The sequence below is a fragment of the Bison bison genome, unplaced genomic scaffold (genome assembly GCF_000754665.1).
Source record: "Bison bison bison isolate TAMUID 2011002044 unplaced genomic scaffold, Bison_UMD1.0 scf7180017864037, whole genome shotgun sequence".
NCBI classification, from domain to species: domain Eukaryota; kingdom Metazoa; phylum Chordata; class Mammalia; order Artiodactyla; family Bovidae; genus Bison; species Bison bison.
Window position 1 is genome coordinate 12,734,943 of NW_011494609.1, and position 22,000 is coordinate 12,756,942.

At 42.1% G+C, this 22,000-nt stretch overlaps 1 protein-coding gene across 6 annotated transcripts in view; it reads left to right on the forward strand.

Moving 5' to 3' along the window:
• Nucleotides 1-22,000, forward strand: part of NEK11 (NIMA-related kinase 11) — a 276,447-nt gene that overhangs the window by 194,880 nt on the left and 59,567 nt on the right. For all 6 annotated transcript variants that reach the window (XM_010834960.1, XM_010834964.1, XM_010834962.1 and 3 more), the window contains one exon: nt 10,728-10,788. In XM_010834960.1, the coding sequence (XP_010833262.1) occupies nt 10,728-10,788 (61 nt within the window). The remainder of the gene's footprint in view (nt 1-10,727; nt 10,789-22,000) is intronic.

A 22,000-nucleotide genomic window follows, 5' to 3' on the forward strand; every position in this document is an offset into this window, starting at 1 on the left:
TAAAGCTGAAACTCCAGTACTTTGGCCACCTCATGCAAAGAGTTGACTCATTGGAAAAAACTCTGATGCTGGGAGGTATTGGGGGCAGGAGGAGAAGGGGACGACAGAGGATGAGATGGCTGGATGGCATCACTGACTCGATGGACGTGAGTCTGGGTGAACTCCTGGAGTTGGTGATGGACAGGAAGGCCTGGCGTGCTGCGATTCATGGGGTCGCAAAGAGTCAGACACGACTGAGCGACTGATCTGATCTGATCTGTTAAGATCATCCAGATGAGAATATTTTTAAGAATTTGGTCCATTTTGCCTGTCCAGGTATCAGATTCCAAAAAAATATTGCTCAGAGGAAACCTTCCTGGATTGCTTTACGAGATTTTTATGTTTTCTAGGAAGCAGAATCCTAGAAACTATATATGTAAACTATATATGTTTATATAGTTTACATACATATATAGTTGTGGCAAGGTGCATAAATCTGTGATTCAGATAATAAGGGGTCAAGTTCCTGGGTCTATAGGAATCTATAGGATCACAGAATATGTAGAAAAAAATAACATTCTGCTAGAATGTGAAACTGGGAGGATTAGTGAACCTGCTTCAGAGAGGACAAGCCACAAAGCCAGGAAAGCCTGGGAGACCAGCGAGCACAAGCCTGAATTGCACTGAGAAAGCAGCCTGCTGTTCATGTATCCCACATGTGGCTTTCGCCTCTTGAAAGCTGTGTGTCCCCCCAGTGCCTGAGGGTGTACACCCCATGATGGCCACAGGGGGCAAAAGCTTGTAGCAATGGCTTCAACCTACAGAGGGGCCATCATCTGAAAGGTGATGTTCTTCATCTGGGGTCATTTGGGAGGCTGCAACAGAAATTTTCCCAAAAGGCTCATGACAGGGATTTCACCAAAGGAAGTTCTAGTTTGTGGGGAGCCTGTGAGGTCATGTCTGTCTCTGGGGTTACCTCAGAGGCAGACAGAAAATAGCCTTATCATAGAATAGCTGGGAGCCAAGAAGAAAAGGCAGATGGAAGCAGAAGATACGCAGTCCGCTGGCCTGGAATGAAGCTTTGCAAATAAACACCTCTGAAAGAATTCAGTGGGAGAAATGTGTCCAGAGTTTTGATAGGGTTGAGAAGCTATGAATTTAGGTAAAATCTGCTGGTGAGGTAGAAACAGAGGAATATTTTATTTGACTACGTTGCCTTGACATTTGCTTTTCTTTCATCAGCATATTCACAAAGGGTTTGTTGGTTGCCAGCCTTGAGCTAATAATGACTCAACAGGCATGGTCCCTGCCCTCATGGAGCAAATACTAACAAACAAAGCTTTAATTGAAACAGGCACTGTGATATGTCAACTGAAGTGGTGGCAGAAACAAACTCAATTCAAATAGGGGGATCTCTGAGCAGGTGACCTACAGTTGAGATCTGAGGGATGAGGACAGTCATGTCATATGTGAGACAAGAGCACTGTCAGCCAATGAGAAGGCCTCAAAGTGGGAAAGACCTTACATGGCTGGAACACTGTTAGTCAGAGAAGTGGAAAGAGATGATATTGGAGAAATGAGCAAGAGCTGAGTTAAACAGGGTGTGGCCAGCTGTGATGGGATTTTATTCTGTACATAGTGACAAAGTCATGGCTATTGTGAAGGAAATGGACTAAAGCAACACCACAGAGGAGGCAGAGAGAAAAGTAAGGAGGCCATGCGGGGTCTTGAGCTCTGGTAGTTGTTGGATTTTTATTTGTTTGATTTTAATGTGTTTCTCAACTTGGCTTGTGTAATCCAACCAGCATGGAGAACACTGATCAAAGGATTTGATGGGGGAATGTACTGCTGAAAGAGCAGTGAGTCACCAGGGTACTGGCAGGAATACCCCTGGGGTGTGGAATGGATTACCTGTCTGAAATGGTGGGTTGAGGCCATATCTGTCTCCCTCAACTTTGTACACATCAGAACATAATTGGCATTTAATACACATCACCTGAATTGAACAAAGCTGAATAATGAAATGGCTTTGTGTGAGTATATACGTTCACGTGTGTGTGAACTAAATTACCACAACTCAAGTGAAAGCTCTAAAGTGAGGAGATACTCTGGATTATTTAGTCAGACAGAACTGGCTGATAATTAAATGGGAAACTGTGATTTTTCCAGCTCTGTAACAATATCACCTGATTTCCTCCTCTGGTATGCCTGCTATTAGAAATGAATTCCTCTGCTGAATTCAATACAAAGATGATTGATAAGGCCTATAAATTATCTCAAGATAGTTTATTTATCTCAAGTATCTTGAGATAATTTATAGGCCTTATCAATCATCTTTGTATTAATGAATCTATCATATCTTTTCTTGAAGGAAAGGACATTTTAATAGGAAGGGAGTTGAAAAAAGTATGAAGACATTAAAACTGATTGTGGAGAAAATAAACTGCTTGGAATGGCTGGAATGTGAAGAAAAGGGCCAGAGCAGAGAAAGAGGGGGTTTCCTAACGTTCACACTCTTTGACTGGGTAATTTCATTTCTGAACAGTAACCTAAAGCAATAACAGCAAACATGGGGCCAAGATAGACATTGCAATATTATTTATGAAAAAAATGAAAGCAACCTAGATTACAATAACAGGGCACAGAGAAATAAATTCATGTGGCTTTAGAGCAGTAGTGTGGAGCTATTAAAATTATGCTTCTGAAGAATTTTTAATAACATAGGATGAAAATCCAAACAAAGGTGTATGTGTGTCTGTGTATTCTATGGATACCATACATATGTAGTATGATCTCAAACAGCTAATAAATCTACCTGGAAAAGACCGTGCATATATTTTTGTGGATGTGTATGTTTACATTATGGAATTTGGGGTGTTTATTTTCTTTTAATAATTTTCTATTTTTCCAGATTAAAAATAAATATGGATTATTAGAGAATATATTATAACTACCCTTTCCACTTAGAGGGTATCTCCCTAGAGGCTCAGCTGGTAAAAAATCTGCCTGCAATGCAGGAGACCTGGGTTTGATCCCTTGGTTGGGAAGATCCCCTGGAGAAGGGAATGGCTACCCACTCCAGTATTCTTGTCTGGAGAATTCCATGGACAGAGAAGCCTGGTGGGCTAGAGTCCATGGGGTCACAAGAGTTGGACATGACTAACACACTTTTACTTCTTTTTTTTTTTAATAAATTTATCTGCTTAGAAGAAATTTCTAATTTATTAACCAAATTACTGTTTCTGAAACAAATCTGGGTGTTTGACTGAACTTGAATCTGTGGGATGCAGGGAGCGAGCTCCGCCCCTGGCAAAGGTCATGAGGAAGGGGGCTTGGCATACGCAAAGGCGGGATCAAGCCTCTGGAGTCTCCCTGGAAATTCTCGAGCATCTACCCCCAAAACCAGAGTCTGCCTACTTTCTGCTTTGTGCTCTCACCTACACCTCTGACTTTATGGGGGGCTGTCCCCTACTACCTCTCTCTAAAAAAAGAGTTAGCTTACAGCTCCAGTTAATAATTCCTGGGTGTGACAGTGTTTCAACCTTCAAACTCCTTTGGAAGTCCTCTAGCCTGCCTGAATAGGTTTTTCCGGCCACATGTGATTGTTCAGAGCCTCCCAACTGTGAGAGGCAGGAGATGTTCTAACCTGTCTAAACACAGATTCCTTTGAGTAGTTAAAAGATTGATTAGAAATATATGGAATTTAGAAAGATGCTAACAATAACCCTGTGTACGAGACAGCAAAAGAGACACTGATGTATAGAACAGTCTTATGGACTCTGTTGCAGAAGGAGAGGGTGGGAAGATTTGGGAGAATGGCATTGAAACATGTATAATATCATCTATGAAACGAGTTGCCAGTCCAGGTTCGATGCACGATACTGGATGCCTGGGGCTAGTGCACTGGGACGACCCAGAGGGATGGTATGGGGAGGGAGGAGGGAGGAGGGTTCGGGATGGGGAACACATGTATACCTGTGGTGGATTCATTTTGATATTTGGCAAAACTAATACAATTTGTAAAGTTTAAAAATAAAATAAAATAAAAAAAAAAGAAATTGTATTGGTGAAGGGTTTTTCACTTGTTGGGCCAATGTTTGCTGCTAAGTCTCCATACTCCTTACCTACTGTGTCCTTGGCAGTGAATTGATTGATATAATGGGTGTATAGAAATGTAAGTAGTAGCCTCAATGTTTGTAACCTTGACCCTTGAGTTAATTCTTTTCTTGATTGAGCCCACCTCACCTTTGCCCTATAGGAATGCAACTTTATCCAGTGCTTTTTGGAGGCTGGTGCCTGACTTTAGAATAATCACCTTTAGAGAAAAATAAGTTTCTTAAAATGTTAACAGGCCTCCTGGCCAGAAGATGATGTAAATCACCTGAACTTTTGCATATGACAAGTTTGAAAGCCTGGCTTCGATTAGGACCAGGAACTGCTGTCCTTGCATGACTCTACCGCTTCCCCCATTATCCTCTATGCACAACTTAAGATATAAAACTACTTTGGAAAATAAAGTACGCCCTTTTGTTCACCGAAATTTGGTCTCCCCATGTCGTTCTTTCTTTCACCTTCTGGCTGAACTTTTCCTCTGAGGCGGGGGAGCTCGTCAAGCCTACTAATTTTGCCTGGGCTTCTAAAATCTGACCGGGGAGGCCTTAGTGTCTCCTCTCCTTCGGGAGAACGGGAGGACGCCTTGCGGCCTTCGTAGGTGATGTAAATTCTCTGCTTTGGAACTTTATTCAGCCTCTTTTCTTCACTGAATTTTCCTACTGAGCTATCCTTATTTCACCACTCTTTATATCCTTAATAAACGTTTAATTAAGCAGTTGTTTCCTGATCTTCGCCGACGCCGTCCCCGCTTCGAATTCCCTGGATCCACCGGGGCTGGACCCCGGCAGTGGGACAGTTTTTCAGAGCTGAATCTTAAAAGATGTTCCTCAAGCCTCTAAGGCATGATCTCATTAGAGAGGTTGATGGTTAGGAGGGAAGGAGACTTGAAAAATATCTAAGGACCCATTCGTCCGCAAGGAGCAATTAGGTTTTTTCAACAGCATTTGAAAATGAGATTCCTAGCACTTGGCTGGTGACACCATGATGTGGCTCCTAGGGAGACATGAGTGCTCCACCAGCCACTGAGCTCAGGCAGGGATCAATTTAAACTGTGAAGCAAGGAGAAGATGCAGAAGTTCCAATCAGCAGCATAATTCCTGCATTGCACCAGCCATGATATATTCCCAAAAGGTCTTTTTCATGACTGCAATTCTTGCTGAGCGCAAACACGGTACAGACCCAAGAAACATGGAGTTCATTTCCATTTCCCCCTTTTTCTCATGGGGTGAGTGTATTTCTATTGAAATCATTTGTGTTCATTAAATGATAATTTCCAGAACACTAGGAACGAGCTGATTGCCACATTAAATCATACCACAGTAAAACAAGCTCTTTAACGCCTTTCCTAAACTACTATATGAAAAATGTAGAACCTGATCTTTGTTATAAATTGTCTCTTTGTCAAAATAGACAAAATTTCATTCAAATGTTAAAAGGTGTAAGTGTTAGTTGCTCAGTCGTGTCCAACTCTTTGCAATGCCATGGACTGTAGCCTGCCAGGCTTCTCTGTCCATGGGATTCTCCAGGCAAGAGTACTGGAGTGGGTTGCCATTCCTTTCACCAGGGGCTCTTTCTGACCCAGGAATTGAACCCAGGTCTCCTGCATTGCAGGCAGATTCTTTACCATATGAGCCACCAGGGAAGCCATTTATAACCATTAGTATTGTTTATGTTGATCCTTAACCTTTTCCAGATTTGACCAGTAGAGAAAATATGTATGTGGAGATAGAGATGGACATAGGTTGGTTTGTCTCAACCAGGGAAGATTTGCCCCTTTAGGCATTTGGCAGTGTCCAGGGATATTTTTGGTTTTCCAATTTCAGAATCAAAGGAAGGGCTGATGGGAGTGTCTTACTGGCATCTGGTGCTCAAGGGGAGGGATGTTGCTAAAACTAAACATCTCTCAGTGCACTAGCCAGAATTGTCCAGCTCAAATATGAGTAGTGCCTGGTTGAGAAACTTTGATGTATGTGGATAGATGGAATGATAACATAAATTTAGTATAGCAGTGACATCAGGGAAAAAGGTAAGTGGGAGTTTTCACACTGTTTTTGCAAGTTTTCTGTAAGTCTGAAAGTATTTCAAAATTTTATGAAGTTTTCAATAGGAAATTGTCACCTTAAACTGTAATACCCTGTTCTGCAGCCTAGAGATAGAAAATGATGCGTCCCTTGTTGAGAATGAAGGTTCAGCTTGGTCATTGCCCATGACCTCTGGTGTTGCAGTCTCCAAAGGCAGGAAGGGAAGTCAGCCAAAGTCCCAAGTGCCCACAGGGATCATGGCTGGATTTGCTTACTCCACTATGAGATAGCACGCCCCTCGGGTTGAGGCCATATTTAGATGAGCCTTGTTGTTCTGCTTAAACTGCTCTTTCCATCTGGAGTCAGAGGCTGCTAATGAAGAGCCCACCCCTCCCACCTCCCCCTCTTTAGCTGCATCTCATTTCCAGGCTACACCCTATTTTATTTATATATGTGTATGCTGCTGCTGCTAAGTCGCTTCAGTCGTGTCCAACTCTGTGCAACCCCAGAGACAGCAGCCCACCAGGCTCCCCCATCCATGGGATTCTCCAGGCAGGAACACTGGAGTGGGTTGCCATTTCCTTCTCCAATGCATGAAAGTGAAAAGTGAAAGTGAAGTCACTCAGTCGTGTCCGACTCCTAGCGACCCCATGGACTGCAGCCCACCAGGCTCCTCCATCCATGGGATTTTCCAGGCAAGAGTACTGGAGTGGGGTGCCATTGCCTTCTCCGTATATGTGTGTGTATGTATATATGTGTATATATATATATATATATATATATATATATATATATATCCCCAGGAATTGTTCTTAGGTCTTCTCTTGAGTCAATACCCTAGTTTCTCCAACAACATCATGAGCTGCTCTGGGTTAAGAACTCCAGTTTCTACTCTGTGCACGTGCAATGGAGTGGCTAGGAGGTCAGGCCCTGGAAATACTGCCTGTTGCATGTCTAATGAGTTGCAGGAACTTGGTGCTATTATGGAACCAGGTTTGTGCCTCAATTTTCTCAACTGTTAAATGGGGAGAAAAATAGAAAACCTGGTAGAGTTTAAATTAATTAATTTAATTAGAGTTTAATTAAGCTGGTACAACAATGGCAGATATTAATACCTTAATTAAAGTTAGTATTCGTTCATCCATCTATAGTTTTAGAGTTATTTCTTTGTGCCCTCCCCACCCCCATGAGCAGTGCTCCTAACTACTGTGTTGGGAAGATGAGATTGATGTGTCCAGTCATTTGGGTGCGTCCTGTCCTGTCTCTGGTTCTTGCTGTTTCTGTTGCATTGGTTCAACTCAGGTGCTTCCTAAGACTTTTCATGCTGTGTGGCCACCACAGTGAGTGTCTCTGTCCTGTGTCCATCCTGTCCTCTTCTACTGAACTCTCTTTTTGACTGTGTATTTTCAGTGAGCCATATACTATAGTAAAGGCTTTGTGTTACTTCATGTGTCTTATAAGAGCCCTGAGATGGAAACTGTAATTCTCATCACTTTAATTAAGGAAACTGAGGCTTGGAGGGGTTAACTTGACCAGGCCACTGGATTAAGAAGCAGCATGCTTTTGAAAAACCTCCATTCCTCCATGTCCCCAGGAATGAAATACTTTGAGTAGGGGAGAACCCAGAGTTCAGGCCATTCTTCTATTTGCCTTCCTTGCAAATCACAGAAGTTGAGGCAACCCAAACAGATGAGACTTAGTGTTTGTCATATGCCAGGGTCTGTGCTGGTGCTGGGATATAAATGTAGAAAATACAGTGTTTGGTCAGTGACCTCAAAGTCCTACTTCACTTATCTTTCACTGTACAACAAAATGCCCTGAAACTTAGTGGCTTAAAATATGATTTCTTCTTTCTAATGACTCTGTGTTTCCAGGGCTGCATGTGACAGCTTTTCTGCTCCACATGATGCTGAGTCCCTCCTGAGGCTGCATATAGCTGAGAACTTGTCTTGGGGGGTCCACAGCGGCCTCACTCCCACGGCCAATGGTGGTGCTGGCTGTTGGCTGAGGGGGTCTCTGATTTCCTCCTGTGGCTTTTCATGTTCCAAGGGCTCTCACCAGGGGATCTTTCCAGGAAAACAACCTGGACTTTTTTATGTGATTGGTGGCTGCCAAGAGTACAAAACCGAAGCTACATGCCTCATGAAGCCTCGTTGTAGAAGTCACAGCATTACTTCTGCATCTTTCTGTGGCCCAAAAGCAAGCTACAGGCCCAGCTGCAGGGGTGACAGAAGATCGCCCCCTCTTGATGTGAGGACTGGCATAGAAGCACGGGGATGGGAGGGTGGTTTCAGCCACTTTGAAAGCAATCTACCACGCTTTTCTGTGCATATGGCTCAGACGCACAGGAAAATAGGGTTTAAGAGCTGGAAGGCTGCTTAACCATCATCTGATTTAGCCTCTAATAGCACAAGCTGCAAGATTGCCCAGAGAAATATCAGTACCCTCATACATGCCACTCTAATGGCAGAAAGTGAAGAGGAACTAAAGAGCTTCTTGATGAGGGCGAGAGAGGAGAGTGAAAAGCCTGGCTTAAAACTCAACATCCAAAAAACTAAGATCATGGCATCCAGTCCCATCACTTCATGGCAAATGGATGGGGGAAAAGTGGAAACAATGGCAGATTTTATTTTCTTGGGCCCCCAAATCACTGTGGATGTTGACTGCAACCATGAAATTCAAAGATGCTTGCTTCTTGGAAGGAAAGCTATGACAAATGTAGACAGCATATTAAAAAGCAGAGACATCACTTTGCCAACAAAGATCTGTAGAGTCAAAGCTGTAGTTTTTCCAGTGAGAGTTGAATCATAAAGAAGGCTGAGTGCTGAAGAATTGATGCTTTTGAACTGTGGTGTTTGAGAAGACTCTTGAGAATCCCTGGGACAGCAAGGAGATCAAACTAGTCAATCCTAAAAGAAATCAACCCTGAATATTCATTGGAAGGACTGGTGCTGAAGCTGAAGCTCCAATACTTTTGGCCACCTGATGCAAAGAGCTGACTCATTAGAAAAGACCCTCGTGCTGGGAAAGTTTGAGGGCAAAAGGAGAAAGGAGAGGCAGAGGATGATGGTTAGATAATATCACCGACTCAATAGACATGAGTTGGAGCAAATTCCGTGAGATGGTGAAGGAGACGGAAGCTTGGCATACTTCAGTCAGTGGGGTCACAAAGACTCAGACACAACTTAACACCTAAAAAACAACTATAATCACAGATGCAGGAACTACAACCTGGGAAGTCAAGCTACTTGGCCTCGACCAGCACGGTCAGTGGAGCAGCCAGGCTGGATCCAGCTCGTCTGGTTGGCACCATTACTTGCATATGCAGGTGTGTGCTTTGCTTTGCTTCCTGCAGAGGATGTCTCTGCCAAGTTCCTGTCTCAAGACTGCCCCTGTTAAGTTTGGAGACCGCAAGAGTATAGAAGAAGGGAGGGACCTGTTTTTCTTACTTCTGTTTCTGTGCCTGATACCTGCCTCCCTGTTCCTGGGCTGCACACTGGGGTGTTCAATTAGTGCTTTGGCCTTGCTGACCAACACTCACCACGGATAGCTTCTTCGTCACTCTTCTTTCAGTTGGGAAAATGAAGCAATGCAGGGTTTTACCACATGCATAGAAAGTGGCTGCCCAACCCCCACCACATGTTATAAAATGAAAAACAATATTTACATAATGTTTTAGGGTAATCTATTATACTACAGGGCTTCCCTGGTGGCCTAGATGGTAAAGCGTCTGCCCGCAATGCAGGAGACCTGGGTTTGATCCCAGGGTTGGAAAGATCCCCTGGAGAAGGAAATGGCTACCCATTTCAGTACTCTTGCTTGGAAAATTATACTACAGTGCATTTTTCTAAAATCCACAATTACTACAGTATGAAATGTGTAGCTTGTTTTGAAATAGAGTAGGTGAGCCATAAATTATTGATTTCTCTCAATATAACAAACCTGAAAATAATTAAGACCTTACATTCCCCTGATCATTATGATGCTGCTTTGGATATTTCCAGCCTTAAATGTTTATTTTGCATTAAAGATGATATTTATTATCAAGTGCAGCTCTGGGATTCTCCCCCTCAAAATCCTCATGGGGGTGCTTGACTCTTATTGAGAGTTAAATAAGAAGTACAATTCTTAGACTTATGGCTCCTTGAAGACCACGGATTTCCAAAGAAGAATGGTAGAGATGCTGTCTAGAAAACAATGTTCACCTGATTCCTGTGGCATTTAGTATAGATGAATGAAACCTTTTTCTCTTCATTCTAAAGTATTTACCATTTTTATAGTTTAAATAAATAATATTTATTATAAAAATTTACAAAAGACAGAAGCACCCAAAGGAGAAAATAAATATATCCCCTTAACCGCACCTTACAGTCACACTGCTGTTAATGTTTTTAGTGTATGCTCTTCCTATCAGAGAGATAGACAATAGACACCATTATATAGATTGCCATGAGGGAGAAGATGTGGGTACACATATAGAGTTTTCTTTTCAAAAAATGTAATCATACAATAAGTTTGCAACTAGATTTTCATGTGTTTTCTCTTGCCTACATGTAGTGAGAACATTTTTCCACATTTACCACTCAGAGAAATAAATCTCTCTTGTTTTGGCAGGACAGTGATGCTGAAGCTCTGGCCAGGTGTTTGGAGCACGTGCTGGGCTGCACCACTCTAGGTGAGTAAGCCTCTTCAGATTCCAAAATATACTGATACCTACTGAATCTACTGGAATACCCAACAAGTAGAAAGCTTAGATATTTTAGTCTAACCTCCTCATTTGACAGATGAGACAGGCCAACAGAGGTTGAATGTCTGACCCACGGGCCAGGAAATGCAAAGAATTGTTTATCCTTGTTCAGTGACCCTGGATGTCCAAGGATGAAATTGTTAAATTCAGTGGTCCACTGTGATCCAGTGGTGGTCTAGGAGGATGCAATAATAGGTTTTACAGGTTTTCTGGGAGAGGAATCTTTCTACCTCACTGGTCCTGTAGAAACACTACATTCATTCAAGCTGAAAATATCATCATTCTGAAGATCAGCCAGTTACTGGAAGAGATTTGGTCTGAAAAACAGAGCTAAAATTTCTTTAGCATTGTTGGTCTTATGAATGGGATTGCTGTGCTTCAAAGATAAAACCCTATTTCTTATTTTCTTCCTTTTTTAACCCAACAAACCCAACCGGGATCACTTCCAGCACTGATGATAATGGTCACCCGACAGAAATAGAATATCAGAGGATACAGTCTGTCATCTGCAGGTTTCGCTTCCCCAGATGGAACCTGCCCTGGATGGAAGCACCTTCAGCCCTGAGGGCCGCCTGTATTCACTGTACCAGCCTTTGTGTGCAGGGGCTTGAGGGGCCCCAGGTTTTGGTATTCACGAGGGCTCAGTCCCTCAGGGATGCCAAGGGATAATTTTTATAGGTCCTGGGTGAAAAGGGGTGAGATCTTTTTTCTTTGAAATTTGATGGTGAATTTTTATTTTAAATTTTTTAACCAAAAGCAGTCCCTTCAAAGGGAATCACAGGAATAAAGATGAAGTTTTCATGCGTGCCAGCATTCACCAATATTTTGTTAGGCGTGTATGCACAATTTATAGCCTTTTTCTAGCTTCTTCCACATCTGTATGTGAGAAGCCTCACTCATAATACAGCTCCCTGGATTTTTCTCCTGGTCATCATCCTGTGACCGGTTTAGTTGTCCAACAGTAACACTATGAGGTGCATTTATCCCAAGTTTCAAATTAGCAGACCAGGTAGGCTGTCCTTTGGCGAAGCGCTGTCTGTCTCTGTGGACCTCAGTTAGACTAGCTCATTAATTTTCACATTGGGTTCGTTGGGGATCTGCAGAAGCTAGCAAGGAGGGGGGACCCTGAGAAGCACAGGGACAGAAGCCCTGTCTAACATAGACCTTGGTACAAAAGAGGCCCTTAACAAATATTTTTAAATATTTTAAGAGAAATTAGATGCAGACTCTGCTCCTTTCCCAGCTTCAACCAAAATAGTTTCACTCTTATCTGTTTTATAAATTAGATTTCAACATAAGATTGTGCCTTAAAAAAAGATTCCACTGCAAAAAAATAAAATGCTGGATTGGATAGATGATATCTAAATTTCCTTCAAGACCATATGATTTTATAAGTGAGCATTAGGACTTGGAATAAAAATACACATTCATCTCTGCCAGGAGTGCCACCGAAGTGACAACGATGGAATAAATCTGATGTAAACCTTCAGAAACAAAGGGAACCAGAGAAGAGGTGGGAGCAGATGAGGGCTGTTAGTGACTTTGAGAAGACAGAAAGCAGATGGGTGAGTGGTGAGTGATTTAGGAACAGGGAAAGGTGAAAGCTAAACTCCTAAGTGTGTGTAGGAAGGCGGACAGGGAGGAATGGCCTGCCAGACACGGATATGAGGGGCAGCAAGCCTCAGAAACACCTGTCTGGGGAAGTGCTCATTGCAGATGAGAGTATGATGGCTTTCTGGATTCTAGGAGCTTCTTTGCCATTACATAGGAGCCGTGAAGACACCCCCTCATGTGGTCTCACTGGGCATGAGATTGCTCAGGTAGGCAGTAGTTGCTTTGCTCTAACTGCACTTTGGGAGATTTGTCAACCACAGTCACAGTTAGAGCTTATTAACCGTCATGGTTTTTGATATATGTCTGAATGTTAACAGGATCCAAGGGGCAATAGAAGCTTCAGTATGTCAGAGTATAAGCCCTGACACTTAAACAGGAACCCTCCATGACTGACACTGAATGCAATTGGGCGGTAGTTCTATAGTTTTCAAACTACTGCACAATTGCACTCATCTCACACACTAGCAAAGTAATGCTCAAAGTTCTCCAAGCCAGGCTTCAACAGTACATCAACTAAGAACTTTCAGACATTCAAGCTGGATTTAGAAAAGGCAGAGGAACCAGAGATTAAGTTGCCAACATCCGTTGGATCATAGAAAAAGCAAGAGAGTTCCAGAAAACATCTACTTCTGCTTTGTTGACTATGCCAAAGTCTTTGTGTGAATCACAGCAAACTGTGGAAAATTCTTCAAGAGATGGGAATATCAGACCACCTGACATGCCTCTTGAGAAATCAGTATGCAGGTCAGTAAGCAACAGTTAGAACCAGACTTGAAACAATGGACTGGTTCCAAATCGGGAAAGAAGTATGTCAAGGCTGTATATTGTCATCCTGCTTATTTAACTTATATGCAGAGTACATCATGCAAAATGCCAGACTGGATGAAGCATAAGTTGGGATCAAGACTTATGGGAGAAATATCAATAACCTCAGATATGCAGATGACACTATCCTTTATGGCAGAAAGTGAAGAGAAACTGAAGAGCCTCTTGATTAAAGTGAAAGAGAAGAGTGAAAAAGCTGGCTTAAAACTCAACATTCAAAAAATGAAGATCATGGCATCTGGTCCCATCACTTCATTGCAAATAGTTGGGAAAACAATGGAAACAGTGAGAAACTTTTTCTTGGGCTCCAAAAATCACTGCAGATGGTGACTACAGCCATGAAATTAAAAGACACTTGCTCCTTGGAAGAAAAATTATGACCAACCTAGACAGAACATTAAAAAGCAGAGACATTACTTTGCTGACAAAGGTCCGTCTAGTCAAAGCTATGGTTTTTCCAGTAGTCATGTATGGATGTGAGAGTTGGATCATAAAGAAAGCTGAGTGCTGAAGAATTGATACTTTTGAACTGTGGTGTTGGAGAAGACTCTTGAGAGTCCCTTGGACTGCAAGGAGATCAAACCAGTCAATCCTAAAGGAAATCAGTCCTGAATATTCATTGGAAGGACTGATGCTGAAGCTGAAGCTCCAATACTTTGGCCACCTGATGAAAAGAACTAACTCATTGGAAAATACCTTGATGTTGGAAACATTGAAGGCCAGAGGAGAAGGGGACGACAGAGGATGAGATGGTTGGATGGCATCACTGACTCAATGGACATCAGTTAGAGCAAGCTCCAGGAGTTTGTGATGGACAGGGAGGCCTGGCGCACTGCAGTCCATGGGGTCACAAAGTTGGACACCACTGAGCGACTGAACTGAACTGATGATCGACACACTTTACTCACAGGCAGCATCAGCCTGTGCAATGGCAATATCCAGTTGCCCATTGAGCATGCCAGGTCTTAATTATCTTCCACAAACATTTTCAAGAGCTTCTGCCAACCCTGGACAAGAGAGAAGGGACAACAGATGCAAATATCCTTCTGGTTCTTTGGACCAAGTATGTTGTAAGTGTTGCCCTGAAGATGCTGCTGGCAGCTGTTTACCCCAGACTGTTTGATTTCCATGTGAAACAGGGGCAGGGATGCCTCCCCTTCCTATGTCCCTGGAGAGTGGAGAGGGTAGATAAGAAAACATTGTGGAGCTTCAAGGGATCCCCAATTAGAAGGTGGCTTTTTGAATTTCAGGTTCAGTATCTGAGTCTCCTGAACATATCAAGGTCAGGTTACAGCCTTTAAACCGGTAGTTCTCACACTTAAACAAGCATCTGAATCACTTAAAGGCCTTGGAAGATGCAGGTGCCCTGTGTGCCTTAGAATTTGTTTCTAACAAGTTCCCAGGTGATGCTGATATTCTGGATCCAGACCATACTTTGAGAGCCATGGATTAAATGCCCTTAAGCCCTGAGATTCTTATCCTGCACATCCACCCTAATTTATAATTCAAACAAAATGCTACTAAAACTAAAAATATATATATTTCTTTATATATATATATTTCTTAAAATTATAGAGAACTTGATTATAAGCCAAAATGAAAATAGCTTCTTCTAGGAATTTTATTCTTTTTATAGTTATGTCAATGTCCGCTGGGCTATCTGGCACTGTATACAAGAGTTACTGAGCTTTGTTGGAACCAATATTGTATTTGTTCGTCATCCTCAGCATCTGTGTCAGACATTTAGGTGGGTTCGGGGCACTGTATGAAGATTCAGATGTTGAAACCTATTTGCAACATGGTCCCAGCCACCAAGTGTGGTCCTGGATAGACCAGCACAAAGCTTGGTAACCGTGTCACCCCCTTGGTGCTTCTTTTATGCATGGAGGACATACCCTCCCAAATGGAGGCACTTCCATTTCTGAAGCCCTAAATTCCCCTCAAAGTTCCCCATGGAGTACAAGAAGGCAAGGCCAGTCATGAACAGAATGCTAAGGGATCCTAGATAGAATTAGGTGAGGAAAGGAGAACAAAACACCTTTTAAGGGAATAGGAAAGGCCAGAAATGCCTGGGGTGTCTGGGGGACAGCCAGAGACGCAGGCAACAGCCATTTCACTGAAGGCAGATGCTTCAAAACATGCAGCTTTGATGGTTGAAATGTGCTACCTATCTCCCCACCCCTCCTTTCTTCCCTATTATGTTTATAACACACATATGATTAGCCAGGTATCACAGAGTGATGGAGAAAACAAGGTCCCTCCCTTGATGAGCTCCCAGTCTAGTCAGGGAGCAGGTAATTACAGGGCATTGTGAGGAGGATAACACATACTGGGAACAAGGGAGGTGGTTAGGAGGGGTCCACTCTGGATATGCAGCTGGAGCAAAGCTCTACAGAGGAGGCGAAGGCTTATGATTGCCTGGGTCCATGAGGACCAGGACAAGATCTTATTCACACCAGTGTTTTCAGAGTCTGGCACATAGCCTGGCACACAGTAATTTTCAAGAGTCATTCGATGAATGAATGGAAAGGTAAGTAGAGTAGCCAAGTGGTCAGAAAGAGGAAGTGTTCCCTACAAAGGATCAAGCAGTAGAGGGCTCAGAAATATGAAACAACTGGGTGTATCCATGGAACTGTCAAGAAGGCTGGTGCTGCTTCAGTGTAAGGTATGAGGAAGGGATCAGCAATCTGGATGCACAGGACCAAGCCCATGGGGAACCTTGGTGCCGGGTTAAGGACCTTGAACTTTATTGTGTGGACTAGGGTACCACTGGTTCTTAAGCATGGTCAGAAAAAAATCAGCTTTAACAAACAATAAGGAGGATGTTTTGAAAGAAGTGACTTGAGATGGGGGACTGATTATGGGCTCTCATTCCGCAGACAACACATGGTGTTGCTATAGTAACTGTTCAGGCCCATCACTAGCCAGTAAAGGCCAAAGATGACCTCTGTTTTCCTTTAAAAAGAAAATTCTGTCTCCGTGTTTCTTAGTAACCAGATTAGGAACCAAGGCAACAAATGAAGTTTAGCCCTTTTAACGGCTGGGAAATTAGCTGTTCTTCTATAGAGAAGTCATCAGCAGAATGATACAAGTTGGGTGAACTATTTATAAAAAGGCTTGTTTTGTACCTCCAAGCAGGATGTTGTCACAGAAGTCATTAGAACCCAAGAGATGCTTCCAAACCTCACTGTCCATTATGATTTCTTTAGTGTGTTAACATGTCTGATCAGTTTGGCTTTTTGAAATTTGTTACCCTTCAGTTCTTCCATTGAACATTGGTAATTACTGTTTAATCTCCACTAAACAATATGACTGATAGAGACCAGAGAAGACATCAGAGCTTTGGAATCCCCTCAAAACTTCCTTTGCTTAAGCTCTTCAGACTCTAAGCTGTTAAATGTAGGGATGACTGACAGCCATTTAACCTTTCACTATTGTGCTTTTCACCTTGACAGAAAAGAATTTCATGTAATAATTAGAGTGATTTCAACATAGTGTCTTATCTTTGGTTACTGACACTTTGAAACCACTGCATCCGGAGGAGAGGAGGGATATTTTGGATTAAAAACCACTTGGATCATTTTGCTGTGCATGCGCAAAACTTGCCACTATCCCTTCTGTCTTTATAGATTTATATCTGATAAAAATTTAATAGTTTCTGGAAGTTCTTTGAAACTTGAAAGATTAAAATAGATTCAGAATTAGTGGTGATTTACAGAGAACCTGCTATATGTCTGCTCCCATGCCAGGCACATTCATTTGGCAGGTGTGTGGTGATGGGAAGGAGGTAGAAAAAGGCTTTGTAATTTAAATACATTCCTAAAACAGTACTTTTAATCACTCTTAGTAGCATCTTCTTAGCAAAGAACTTTCTGTATTTTCCTATTGTCTACAAAAAAGTTCCAGGAATCAAGTTTACCTAGCTAAGAAAGAAACTCAGCAGTCGTTTATTCCTTTATTACTTGCACATTAGGATTTCATCAAAGTTTATATACTTTGTAGAGGAATGTAGTAGATGGCAATGGTGTGTTAGGCCTGGATCCTGCCATTAAAGGCTTAAGATTTCGGAGAAGAACCAAGACAAGGGCCTAAATAACTACGTAACAAGAGAATAAGGATTCAGAAAGTGGGGGGATGGCTTTCAGTTGGGGGATGGAGCCACCAAGGATGTTTCAAGGAGAAGGCAGCATCTGAGACTGTTCATGATGTGAGGATAGATGTGGCCATGAAAAGATGGAGAGGAAGGCCCTGCAGGTGGAAAGGACAGGACAGGGAGAAACAGATCTAGGAACAGGCAGAAGGAACAGGCTGACTGAGAATGGTGAGCAATTCAGATCATCACACTGGTGAATATGGCATGAACTGTCTTGGTAGCTACTTTTTATTATTTTTCCTAAACAAAGTCTTTTCTTTGTAAAAGGTATTTATTAGGATCTTTAATATCCCATGTTCTTTTGTGTGGAAATAGTCACTGCCGTTGCACTTGACTTAGTGTTCAATGTATTAAGCTGAATTATAAAAATATTAATACCCCCTTTTCTATCATATGTGTAGCAAAATTCCCCTAGTCTGTTTTATGTCTATTAATTCTGTTTATTGTCTCTTTTGGATTTTTGGTGGGGGAATTTTTTGTTTTTTAAGTAGGCAAAGGTTACTTGACTTTTATATATTAATAGCTTTTCTGTTTTTTTTTAAAGTTTTTCAGCTTAATTTTTTCAAATATTGTTGGTGTACAATTGACCAAAACAGTATAAGTATAATCTAAAAGTTTTTCAGGTGTACAACATAGTGATTCAGTATTTTTATTTATTCCCTCCTTTTTTTACTGAAGTATAGCTGATTTACAATGTTATGTTAATCTCAGGTGCACAGAACAGTGATTTGGATTTCAAATTCTTTTCTTGTAGGCTATATTGAGTATAGTTCTCTGTGCTATTCAGTAGGTCCTTGTTGGTTATCTATTTTATATATAGTAGTGTGTATGCGTTCATCTCAAATTCCTAATTCATTCCTCCTCCACTGTTTTTTAAGAGTGTTTTCTATATAGCCTCCTAAATTTCATTCTAGAATTGCTATTGTCTTATTTTACACACTTGAGGTTTTTACACCAATAAAATCTATTTTTTCCACTTAAATTATTTTTTGTATTCCAACTCCTGGATATTATTTATTTCTGCCTCTGTTTTTGGCCTACTGATCTAGCTTCTTAATCCTCTGTCAGTACTAGAGTGTTCTCATTACACTGCCTTTATGGAATGTTTTAAAGTCTGGGAAGACATTCATCTTTTAATTTTCATATTTTTCAAATATTCCTATCCTCTGACATGCATTTTCTCACATGAATTTTTTCAATTCTTTTTTAATTTAAAAAAATTAAGATTTTTTATCCGTCTCCAAAGGACATCTACAAAATGTAGATGTCTATTAAGGTCTTTACAAAAACTTAGCAACATATTTGTACAGCAAACAGGAAACATAAACATTCTTCATATATTAGTTTCTTATCCTGACCCTCTGTAAAAACTTGATGCTTAAACTGTGGCTGCATTAACAACTACTCAGAAACACACTGGCAGAAAACAGCAATAGTCCTCTGTACCTCTCGTGGTTTCTGTGAGTCATGAATCCAGGGGCTGCTTGGCTGTGGAGTGCTGGTTCAGGGTCTTCCTTGAGGTTGTAGTCAGATGTCCTTAGGACAGCGATCATGGGAAGACTTGACTGGAGCTGGAGGACACCTCTTGGCAACTCACTCACTCACTCAATTGCACTGCAAGTTGCCTGGGGCCTCAGCTCCCCTCCACCTGTGGCTCCTTAGGGCAGCTTGAGCATCCTCAAGGCTACAAATGATGGTCATGGAGCGTGGCTGCCAGGCTGCCCCTGGCTGGAGCCCCACCCCTGTCTGCATGGCCTCCTCAAGCTGCACTCCTCCTCCGTGCAACTTCTGATAGTAAGTCTGGGGAGTACCTCAGAGGCTGGCCGTGTGCCTGCTTCCTGATGGCGCGGAGGCTGGGAAGTGACCTTCTGGCATCTATAGCTGCTTTTGTGGGTGCTGGACTCTGTCTCATGAAGAAGAGGATTCTCATACACAGGAAGGGGAAATGTGAAGTCTAGAATAATAATGACTGTGTACTGCAGTAACGATAAGGCTAGACCTTAAAAGTGCCTAGGTATGTGGAGGAGAGATGGCCTGGGCAGTGTCCTGTGGATACAGCCCCTTTTTTGTCTTTCACAGGAGTAGGTGATCAGCAACGGGGGGAGGCGGGGTATTCTTCAGTTCTTTTCTGTGCTGCTGACTGCAGAAGAAGCTGTTTGCTTCGGCAGCAGTTGTCAGGATTGATGCTGTATGGAAAGGTAAGAAGCTGTCCAGCGTGCTCTCCTGAATAGATGCCAATAGCAGTGCCAGCTGGAGATAGACTCCATGAAATGCCTACCTGCAGAAGCAGAAAACTTGGTCCTGAATCTGCTCAGCTGAGTCTCCAGCTGAGACTTGAATTCCACACCATCAGCTTAGAAAGGGTGAAAGGGACACGGTCTCTTGTCATCCGTCTTGGCCCCAGAAGAGTATCAGTGATGCTCCTGGGTGTGTGTGCAGGCGGCACAGATGGCCATCGAAGTGCCTTCCAGAGAGAGGTGGGTGTTAGAGGCCCAGTGAATGACAAGTCACCCTGGCCATTTGAACTTCAGTCGCAGCTCATTCTCAAGGGGGCAGTGTCAAGCAGTGATTATGCACCAGACCAGTTGCTTTTTGAGGCCACTCTGGTTGGGTCAATAAAGCTGTGTCACTGACAGAAGACTGTCCACCCATTTTTCAGGGTAGAGGATTTCTTACCCAGTTCATTTAAAAGTTCTGTTAGTCTATTTATGTGAAAAGTTGGAAATGTAAGCCTGTGTTACAAATGATGACACATCTATCAAGTATTTTCTGACATAAACCATCATAGGGCTCACAGAGCAATATCAGACACACTTCATGTTTTCAGGGAACTTCTGGATTTATCGTTATCTCTAGACCAAATAACAAGAACTCTAGGCAGGAAGTGATGAACTCTGCATGAGAACCTGATCGCTGGGTACCAACCCTAGAGATTCTGATTCAATAGGCGTGTGTGGGCCCCAGAAATCTGCATCTCTAACATTTTCCCACATGATACTGATACTGCTGGTTCAGAGACTTTGAGAACCACTGGGCTATCACTTCCAGCTAAGGCTTTATAAAGAAAATGCTTATATTCGATTTTTAGATTTTCATAAATTGAATGAAGTTTTTACTAAAGGTGCCTCACATTGCATCTTTAATGTATTTGTGACCCTCTTGAAAACAGTGTTAATTACAACCTAGAATAAGTTTGGCTTTCAACATCTAGGTTAAACTAACCTGAAAGATTAAAATATTTTTTGACCCAGCAAGTCTGTGTCTAGGGATTTATCTTAAAGGAATAATCAGAGTTGTGTGTAAAGAGAAATATATACAAAGATTCTTAGGGCAGTGTGGTTTATAATAGTAAAAATTGGAATCAAAATAAATGCCTAGCAGTAAGGGCTAATATGTCTTCTAGAATAAAGAAGTTCTTCTCAGTTTATTAAAAATGATGATGTAGTTACATATTTATTGGCATGAGAGGTGTTAAGAAATAAACTATAGTTGATACATACACATGCACACACAAGAAATACCACAGTGATACTAATGGTTCTCTGAGGGACTTTTCCCTTCCGTGTTTCTAATTTATCCACAATGACCATGGATGACCTCTGTGATTCTTTTCTGTTGAAAGAAGAGGGGAGTGCTGATGTACTTACCTTAAACATTTGAGTCAGTTTGAAAGCCAGCTCAATCTTCTGTTACAGAAAAACAGATTTTGTTTCTAAAGCTGATTCTCCATGTAAGCACCCCAGAATAATGAAACTCCCAAACGCTGGCTACTGTCTCCTCAAGGTAAGCACAGCTGAAAAAGTTAGGGTCTGGCCTCCACAAACCTCTTACCCTGATGGCACATTTAATTGCTCTGCCTCAATCCTAAAATAGACATTCCCTCTTTTATTTTTTTTTAAGTTGAAAGGTACTATTCTTAGAGGCCTCTTCTGATGTATTCAAAAGAAAATGACCATTTGCAAACCCCTGAACTCCTGTTGTTTTTAATCTTCCATGCAATTCTGTTGAATATTTGTTGTGTGAAATAACTATGTAATAAAAATAGAAAGTTTATTTCCTATCTTCTGGTATTTATCATCTCCCCTGTGAGTAGCAGGTTTCCTCTCCAAGCTGGCCCACTTTTTTTCCAACTAATTAATTTTGATAGAGGCAGTGGGGTGCTATTTATTTATTGAGAAATCACCCTGTGCAAAGCAGTGGGGTGAGGACCCTGGGGGCCAGGGAGGCAGCATACATGTACTGACAGCAACATACTTTCATATAGATCATCGCATTTAGGCTTTGCTAAAGCCCTAAAATGCAGATTTTTTTTTTTTTGTACAGGTAAGGAAACTGAGTCACAGAAGTTTTGTAACTGATCAAACATCATAGAGTCAGGACCCAGACCGCAGTTGCCTAAGGCAGCTCACGCACTCATCCTTATGTGCCCCGGCTACCTTCCTACTGGAAACATCTGGAGGTGGTTCTCTCTTGGGCCATCTTCTTCCCTTCCGCCTGTCTGCTTTCTTTTCCAGCCTCCTCCTGGGGTTTGGCTGGGACTCAGCTGCT